The 9,650-nt window shown below is 53.4% G+C and overlaps 1 protein-coding gene across 6 annotated transcripts; it reads right to left on the minus strand.

The window, feature by feature from the left end:
- Positions 1-175: 175 nt before the first annotated feature.
- CYBC1 (cytochrome b-245 chaperone 1) lies at positions 176-6,771 on the minus strand. Of its 6 annotated transcripts, none has more exons than XM_044744312.2 (7): positions 6,437-6,771; positions 5,293-5,422; positions 4,409-4,450; positions 3,677-3,750; positions 2,901-2,997; positions 2,127-2,271; positions 176-1,674 (listed from the first exon to the last, which is right to left on the minus strand). In XM_044744312.2, the coding sequence occupies exons 2-7, from the start codon at positions 5,375-5,377 to the stop codon at positions 1,554-1,556; spliced, it is 564 nt and encodes a 187-aa protein (XP_044600247.1). In that variant the 5' UTR covers positions 5,378-5,422; positions 6,437-6,771; the 3' UTR covers positions 176-1,553. The 6 variants fall into 6 exon arrangements, with proteins under 6 accessions (XP_044600247.1, XP_044600244.1, XP_070339991.1 ...); XM_044744309.2 differs by having other exon boundaries at positions 176-1,703; XM_070483890.1 differs by lacking the exon at positions 6,437-6,771 and adding an exon at positions 6,109-6,298.
- Between the last annotated feature and the right edge of the window lie 2,879 nt (positions 6,772-9,650).

The following is a 9,650-nucleotide window of genomic DNA, read 5'->3' on the forward strand; positions in this document are numbered from 1 at the left end:
TCGTACTCCCTGGCTCCCAGTGCTGCAGTCAGGCCTTCACAGTGGTCCCAGGACCCGCCTCGCCCTGGCAGCCCAGAAACAACCCAGACCAGGGGAGGGGAGCCGGCCACACAAACTCCTTCCCCCTCATCTCAAAGCCTACAGCCCGCGAGATGAGCACTCCAGAAACCAGTGATAGCGTTTTGCCTTTTTATTTTAGAAAAAAAGCATTTCAGATGTAACCATTTAAAAGCCTAACTTTGACATGTTTAAATGACCACATCCCCAAACTAAGGGCTAGGGCTGGTTGGTAGCCACCGCTGAGAAAGGAGAGGATCTCATTTTTCTCAAGTTCCCTAGAAATGCTGTCCTTACTCTCACCCAGGGGGCCTCAGACGCCTGCATCTGGGTGACATTCTGGTTATACCAGGCCATTCCCAGGGGCACAGCCTCCTGGGTCCCCACTCAGAGGTTCTCTGAGCACAGGCTACACCTTAGAGGGACCTGCCTTCAAAGAAAGCCATCTCCACTCAGGACCAAACCAGCAGGGCAGGTGCGGGTTAGCTGGCTGATGCCCAGCTTCCATGGGGGTGGCTGCAGCCGTCAGGGCCCTGCTGAAGGGCAGCCATGAGCCAGCCCATTCCTGCAGCACACAAACAGGCCCAGCCTCCAGGCCTTCCCCGGGTTCCAGAGAAGCTGGGAGTCAGATTTCTAAAGCAGAGATCCTGGTTTTTAAGCACTGCATGAGGCAAGAAGAAATAAGCTCTTCTCTTGCCAAGCAGCCTCTGCCCAGGCTGAGGGCAGAGAGTGGAGAGCGTGCTCCCCATGACGGCCCAGCTGTAATCCAAGATGGATCCAAGACGAGCCATCTAGGTAGAGTGGTCTGTGCATTGGGGAGGCCTCAGGAGTGGCCGCGGCGCACACAGCCAGGTGGGCCCCTTGGCATCTGCCCTGTGTGCTGGCAGCCTGGGGGCAAGTACCTCACTTCCGACCAGTGAGGACATCCGTCAGGGAGGGGATGCTGAGTGGGGAAGGAGATGCTGGGATTCCTGGGGACAACACGCCCACATCAGAGCCTAACCCAGCCGCTGGCCCCACAGGCACCTGCTCTAGCCTTGCTGTAACCTGCGAGCTGAGTTCCTGTGGGATCCGGTGCTTGCAAACCTCCCTCCCCACTGAGTGCTCAGTCTCAGTGAAGGAATGCCCACCCTGGGCGACTGGGGCGTCCTTGTCATTTCAGAGGCTCAAGCCCCACATGGCTGGTGAGCTGTGGGGTGGGTCTGTCTAGACTGGGCCACGCCACCCATCACCCTCACAAGCCACACTGCCCAGGCCAGGGCCATCTGATTCCAAGAGGCAGATCCAAGGCCCATGGCTTCCTGGACACCTTGGAGCCTGCAGAGAAGGTCCAGCCTGTGGTTTTGCTCAGAGGGCAGAAGCAAGCAGCAGGAACGGCTGAGGGTCCCACCCTGGGGCTTCCAGGGACACAGGCAGGCACTGAGGAGAAGACTCGCCGGCAGCCCATCAGGCCTGCTGAGGTGCCGTCAGAGTCAAGGCCGGGAGCTCCATGGGTGTCAGCTCTGGCTCTTGGGGCCATCGGCCTCACTGTCGCTGCTCTGAGACAGCTCCACGGGACTCTCAAGACGGTGCAGCTCCAGGAAGGTGGTGATGAGCTTGGCAATGGCTTCCACGTCACTGGGCCAGGCCAGCACCAGGAGGAAGGGCTGGTTACCGTGGTAGAGGTGACAGCCACCCCACAACCAGGAAGACTGCGTTAGTCTCATCCTGGACCACCCACCTCCAGCACCCTTAGGGCTCCCCACCAGGACCCAGCACCTTCTGTCCTGATCCCCACCTCACCCGACCCCAGCCCAGCCCTATGTCCCCACAGGGGTGGGGTCCCCTGACGTCCCTGGCCCCACATGGGGACCTGAGTCCCTGTCCTCTCTCTGTCCCTGTGAGGACCCTCAACATTCCCACAGTGGCGGCAGCAGGCCTGCCCCCCAGCCTGCGCCTCCTCCCCCAGGATCCTCCAAGTCCTTTCCCCGTGCCCTGCCGTGCTGGGTGGTCCACTGTGAGGGCCACCTGATGGGCGAGAGGCGCAGGCAGGCTGCTGCAGCCAATCGAGTCACCTGTCCTCGGCCTACCTGCGGTGGCCCATGACAGCGCTCTGGGTGAGGGGGTGGGAGAAGCCTGTTGCAAACCGCAGCACTACCACGTAGCCCTTCCCGAAGTAGCGGACCTTTTCCTCCTCCACATTCACGTCCCGGATGTCATTCAGCAGGACCACCACTGTGGGCGGGGGCCAGTCAGTGGCAATGTCCCTTGCCCACCCTGCCCCTCCCACCTGTGTGCTGGACGCAGTCACTTCAGGGCCACTCTGCACAAGACCATATCACGCTTGCCATGAAGCAGAAAGCGTCTGTCACTCTGTGCCTGAGGATGGACCCCAGAAAACAGCCGAGACCCTGACCTTAGATGTCAGAGGTCAGTGACCACAGTGCAGGGTTGTGTGGCTGCCGGTTAAAGTCCAGTCTAGGTAAGAAAGAACATCCAGTGGACCCATCACCACCTTGAAAAACCAGCCCATTCTCTCACAGGCAGTCTAACATGCAGCTGAGCACGATGCTGCCCATCTTTCTGCTTCGTTTTCTCCAACTTTTGAAAAATGCTTTCCTGGTCCCTAGTGGCTGGTCACTGAGGTGGGGGCTGCCCAGCAATTCTCTTTGGGCCAGGGCATGTCCATGAGGCGGGACATAACTCTGGTCACTGAGCAGCCAGCTGGATCCAGCCCATTTTCAGACCTCAAGCCCAGTCCCCACCATCACACATAAGACACTCGCTGCCCTCTGTCCAGCTTGGAGTAACCAGCCTCCTGACGCCCACCATGCCCCATGTCCTGGTCACTCCCCACGCCTGACCTTGGTCATGGCCTGCTCTGGAAAGAGTCAGCAACTTCTTGTACAAGCTGAACGTCTTCAGCACGACCTTCCCAGTGCTCTTGTTGAAGATAGCTTCCTGGAAAACCAGCAGAACGTGGTCACTCAGCTGCTGGCCTCTCTGTGCACAAGCTGACCACACACAGACCTCCAGAGAGGGGCCCAGGCTCGCTGACTACGTCCCCACCCTCGCCAGAGCAGACAGTCAAGAAGGGGGTGGCCCCTCATCCTCCCCACCCACCCCAGTCAGGACCCTCAAGTGCTGCTCCACCAGAGCCAAACCCCTGCAGCCAGGCCCTCTCGGCCGGGGAAACAGGCTGTAATGAGAAAGCCTGGCATCAAGGCACACGCTCCCTCCTCTTTGTGAGTGAAGACGAAGTAAGTACAAAGGCCAAGGTCACCAAACAAGGGGATGGAGGTGAGAGGATGGAGAGCAGCACTGGGCCAGGTGGCTCAAAGGACTCACGAAGCGGGGGCCAGGGGAGGGTGCCAGCCTTCTACCCAATTCTTTTACCCAAGAATTTGGGTAAAGCAGTCACGAAGAGCTAGGAGAAAAACAACTTCAGAGCACTCCTTGGCCCAGGAATGGTCACAGACAGGCAACGTCCTGGGGGTCGAGTCCAGCCAACCAGAAACCACTAAGTTAAAGTTTCAGGACAATGGCATTAGGTCCCCGGGACCTTCTTCCTGCTGTGATTCCCATTGCAGGGAAACCTGGGAACTGAACACCCGAGCACCTTCACCTGTGGTGGCCTTACCTCCCAGTCCTCTAGGTTCTGCACGGCCACGAACAGGCAGCCTGTGACATAGAAGAGCTTCCAGCCCAGACTGTCTGGGGAGCAAACACAGGAGGCAGCTGGGTGAGGGATAGCGGCAGAGGCCAACGTGCCCACGGGGGGTCCCCCCTCCCCAGCACGGCAGCTTCCCACACACTGGGCAAAGTGACATCTGGGGCCCAGCTGACTGCCCATGCCTGCAAGGAACCCCCTCATGGGGCACCCCTCCCTGCCTCTGGCACTGCTGGCCTCGCCTGTCACTCAGGACCACACGAGATATGCTCCGCCATCTCTGCCCGCAGCCCTCCTTCTGGGTGTCTACTCAAGACAGGTAGCTGGGGCTGACTGGTCTCTGCCAATGATGGCATGCTCTGCGATGGTGGAGAGGTGGCAATGCTTACAGGGAATGGCTGAAAGCGCGGCTCATCCCCTGCCACGGAACCTTAGCAAACATGACAGAGCACCTTTCTGAAGAGTATTTTACGACACGAGAGAATATTCGAGATATAGTAAGTGACAGAGGCTGCAAGGGATGAGCACATGAGGAAGAATACACCAGCTCACAGAGGTAGGGCAGCTGTGAACCATCAGGAGGCAGAGGCGCCAGTGATCCCAAAGCCCATGCCTTGATGGGTCACAAATGACAAGTTTCCCTTCTTTTCTCTATTTTCAAAACAGCTAAGGAGGTTACTGGGGGCAGATGATACACCTTACCTCCACTGTAGTAGGCAGCAGCCAGGCCAATGGACAAGATGCCTGCAAAGAGAAAGGGGGCACCTTCCTACTGGGCCACTGCCAGCTCAGGGCCCACCTCCTCCCAGAAGCCCTGGGCAAGCAGGCCCTTCCCACTGCCAGGGATGGCTGGGGTGGGGAGCAGGAGAATAGAATACTATCAGGCTCAGAAATGGGGGAAACAGCCAGGAGGTTCGTTCAGAAACATGGTATATGCCATTCCCAGTATTCACTGGATACATCGGACTACACGGCTCCAGAGCTGACTGGGGAACCAGACAGAGAAGCCTGACGTGCATTTTACCCCAAAAGCACGTGTTGTGGAATGAAGATAAGACTCTATGTAAAGAATCACAACACAGCACGTGAGGTGGAACGGGAAGGAGGCCACGTGCAGGGTCACGGGGAAGAAGAACAGAGGCTGCTGGAGGCACAGTGGCCCCTCTCCTCACGTCACTGGTCCAACCAACACAGGGCAGCTGCCCAGAGTGCAGGACCCTCCGTGGACAGCGACCTTCCCACACTTACTCTTCCCTGAGGAAGAGGCAAAATGGACTGCACCACTGTGTGGGCCTGCGAGATGAATCACTGACACCTGCGACCAGGTGTATGAAAGCAAGTAAAAAGAGAAATAAAGGGAGCTCAGAAGAGCAAGCAGATCATTAATGAGAGGATGTTAAGTGGTGAACACACACAAAAGAGACTCGCATCATCTGTAAAAGCAGGATAAGACCTAGGAGGATGCAAAGAAATAAAACAGTTGCTACATTTGGGGGCAGTAAAACAAAGGAAGAAAACTCGAGTTTCATTTTCATCCTTTTTTGAAGTTAGATTTTTAATTTTGGGAGTAATATGGAAATCCTTACCAACCAGCAGGGACCAGGACCTGATGCCCGGAGCCCTCTTCAGATGGAGGCAGGAGCTGGTGCGCGTCTCCACCTGCATGTACATCCCTGGAACGTTCCAGCACCACTCTCAACAGGAGACCCAGGGGGGCTGGGGAAGGGCAAACAGAAACAGCTGGAGCCCTAGAGCCGGTGCCCACAGACAAGCACCCAGCTCCTCATCAGGACGGGAAGCCGGGGCTGGCCAACCAGCGAGGCCCACACAGGCTGTGCTGACCGCAGTCTCTGTGGTGGGGCCAGTCACTCAATCCCCCAGGGACCGTTCCTCTGTGAGGAAGGCCCTTCCCTGCTCAGCCTGACTGCACCGGCGCCACCGCCCTGCTCAGACTCGCAGAGCGGCAACAAGCGCTCGCTCACCGCCTGTCTTACCTGGAAACCTCAGTCTCCCAGAGACCGTTAGTCCCCAGCAGCCTTCAAGCTTCCGGCACCCTACCAGAACCTACCAGGACGCCCTCATTTCCCTGTGCTGGCCTCCGCCAAGAAAGGGAACTGAAAGTCTCATGGTGGCGTGAGTCTGTACTGGCCCGGGCAGAGAAAGCCAGCATTGCGGTCTCCGCCAGCTGCTGAGACAGCAGGCCACACCCGGCGGAGGGTCCAGGAGGCCCTGGAGCATCGCTGCACGAACCAGTCACCGAGGGGACTGACCTCCACATGGAGAGTCCCGCCCTGCACCGCAAAACCCGAAACGCAGGCTCCAGGGACCCGGTTCTGGGAGCTTTTCAGATATGCCCTGTAAAGTCAGACTTCTAACACAAATAGTGGATTCAAACCACACACAGGAATCCTGGGACTTGGTCCGTCACCCGGCTCCCTCCCCGACGTCACTCATCTCTGTCTCCACGCGCGTCCAAGCTGTCCGCGCGGGCGAGGTCACGCCGGGCACAGGCCTGGGCGAGGGGCGCCGGCCTGCGGCGGACTCGCCCGACCCCTCCGGCCGCCCTGCCCGCCCTGGCCCTCCGCGTCACCGGCCGGGCGCCAAACTCGCGGCCCCAGGACGACCCGGGCCAAGTCTCCACACCACGCTCCCGAAGGGCGGGGCTCAGGCCCGGAGCCCCCAGCCCGCCGCCCCCCCCGCCCGGAGGGCGGCACGGCCCCGGGCGCCTACCGACGACGCTACTCGGCGGGCGCGGGCCCGAGCGCGGGCAGGGCGGCAGGTCGGGGCTGCAGGCGGCGGAGGAGGCCGCCGACTTCCGGGGTCGGGGGCGGGGGCGGGGCATCGTCCAAATGGCTGCACTCTGGCGGCGAGAACGCAGGGAAGGGGGCGGGGAGAACACCAACTTCCGGGGGCGGGTGGGCGGCACCTCCCAAATAGGGAGGGTTCCCGGGAAGTTTCGGCAGTGCAGGTGCGGGCGATTTCCCTGCGGTCCGGTGAGCCGTAGCTAGTCCCCTCCAAGTTCCAGACGTCAGCCCGGGCTGGTCGGTCGTAGCCTTGGGAGTGGTGGTCACGCCTGGTTTCTTCCTATTCTTAGATTCTTTGTAGTCCCGTGTACTTCGTACTGGCCAATCCCTTCTTGCCCCGATCCCCGGTTACGTTTAATAGTTCTTTGTGTTAAACTCTGTTCAGTTACTGTGTGGTTTCTCTTTCTGTGGACCCTGTCGAATACATATACCCGCACAGCGGCGTGTTATGCAGCTATGAAAACGGAATGAGGAATATCTCTGTGTATTACTATGGAGTCGTCTGCAGCGTTTATTGAGTGAAAAAAGGACGGAAAAAAGTGTGTACGGATACTATAGTTAAGAAAGGTGCAAATATATAAATATGGTTTGAAATATATAAAATGTAGTGGTTTTGTTACGCATAATAGAGTTAACGCTGTTAGTCTGAGACTTTTTATGTGTGTAATGTGAGACAATACAAGTGAGTATATTATATTATGTAGGTGCCTCTGGGAATCAGGAATTTCAGCATGAGAGGATGGAGTCACAGGTTTAAGATGAAAGAGGTTAATAAATTAGAACCCTGCATTCCTGGATTTGAATTAGAACGACCAGTGTGAATTCATAATGTATTTTGTCTGTAAAATGTACGTATTTCCCAATGCTGTCCACTGAAAAGTCCTAGAAACAATGACCAATCCAGTAGCAATGAGCAATTCTAGTACCCATTTTCTGTTTTTTAAATACCATTTACTACTAAAAGCTTCTTAGAGAAAAGACTTCATTTCAGGTCTGAAGCAAGAAATGTACAAGGATATGTATCGAAAAGCAAAGACACTATTAGCGTCTTGTCAAAAAATTTAGGAGCCTAACTGAAGAGAATCTCATTGCCAAAAAAAGAAAGAAAAAGGATTTGCGCATCAATAAGAACAATAATTTAAATGAACTGAAAATCCTCAGGGGTTTAAGTCCATAATTCATAATATGTTTTTAAATTCTTTGTTCACTTTTGGAGGATGTTGAGAAACAAACTTGGACTTTTTGACCAGTTAATGAAGGGAAGAAATCAAGCATTTATCTTGCCTTTCTTTATAAAATTTACAACAGAGTAATCAAATAGTGGGTGAGAGGAATTTCTCATTATAGAAGTATTCCTGCTAATAATAAATGAAGAAGAAATGGTAGGATTAAAATACCCTAAAAAATGAATGGATCTGGCAATGTCATCAATGGCTGTTAATTAACATCACAAAAAGGACAGTAAGATAGTAGAACCTCCTGATGGAATTATACAACACCATGAAATGGTCCTTCCAAAAAAAGTTAAGCTGTGATCAAACCACTGGACTGTTGTAACTACACTTTACTGAAAATTCGGAGGACAAGGGTATACTAGAGGGTTCCGCAAGGATGCTGTCAGCAACTGCCAGAAACCCTGCAGACAAACAACCTGATTTCTGTATGATGATATGCAAGAAGAAAGAGAGGGATGTGCATGGAAACTACAGATTAAAACAAAAACAAAAACCGTAAGATTGGGAACTCTGTGTACTATCTTATCAACTTCTAAGTGAGCCTCAAGTTATTTGAAAACAAGTGTTTTTAAAAAGAGAGACTTAAGAAACACAGGCCAACTGCAATACAGTCTGATAAACACATTGGACCTTATTTAGATCCTGATTTAAACTAAAAAACCCGGACAAGATGATTGGAGAAACCTCGACACTAAGTACCTACAAAGCCAAGTACCTGACGGTTACTGTAACTGTTCAATGAGAACATGATTACCTTTTGACCTTTTTCCCAACACAGACACAAATGGAAAGAAGTTAACCTTGTTAATTTGCTGTTTTCTTGTTGAATCTGAGGGGTGACTCAAGGGTCACAAGGATTTATGAGCTTATTTTGTGGAAAAAAAAGAATGCTTTCCAGGAAGTTACCATCACCAGATAACCAGGCCTCAGCTGCAGTTGACAACCAGAAGTCTGACTGCCCAAGGGCTTAGCTGGAGTAAAAGAAACATGGATTTACCCTTTGTTTCTCTGAAACTTGTCTTCCCAAGCTCCTTAGCTCTATAAAATCCCCTGCTTTCTTTTTCTAAGGCAGATTTGAGAGAACCTATCCTCACACCTCGTTTTGACCAATTTGAATAAAGCTTTCTCTATCTCCAAGCACCAATGTCTCAGTGACTGGGTTATTGCACTTCAGGGACACAAACTTGAGATTCAGTGGTTCTGTATCACACATTTGATGAAATTAATTGTAATCTGCTTTTCTCACATGATAATGGTATAGTGGTTATAACACATTAACAAAAAATACATACATATGACAACCTAAAATTATCCTCTTATTCATGCTGAAAATTGAAGATATTTTCTGAGAGGTGCTGACACAGATTTGAGTAATGCAGAGTTAATCTGGCAGCCAGTTAAGACTTCCTGAATCGAACTGATGCATTTGTAAAAACCTCTATGAACCCAAAGCTCTGTAAGTAAAAAAAAGGAAAAAAATCTGAAGACCACAGTGAAGTTCTGGCCCCTGGAATACCCTTAAATGTTTCATTGACCTCTGTCATTGGGGTTAGGAGGGAGAACAAAGGGTCTATTCCTGCGATTCCTGAGAACTTCTGGTGTTCCATAAAGATAAAGTCACCCACAAATTGCTTTTCTTAGTTCCACTCAACTCTTCCAGGCAAGTCTCCCATTTTTGATTGTCCTGTAATGAGCATGCTCTGATGCTAGAAAATGTTTATAATTAACAGAGCTCAGCCTTCGCGTTTCAATTGACCCTACACGTGGTATCAGTTCCTTCGGGAAACGCTTATTCTGTCTGTAAAGTGTTAGGGCCGGGTAAGAGGTGGGACCGGACGGCGACGTCCGCGACACCCACTTCACACCCGCCCTCGTGCTCTCGGCGCGCCACGTGGGCCCGGGTCC

The sequence above is a fragment of the Equus asinus genome, chromosome 13 (genome assembly GCF_041296235.1).
Source record: "Equus asinus isolate D_3611 breed Donkey chromosome 13, EquAss-T2T_v2, whole genome shotgun sequence".
NCBI lineage: Eukaryota > Metazoa > Chordata > Mammalia > Perissodactyla > Equidae > Equus > Equus asinus.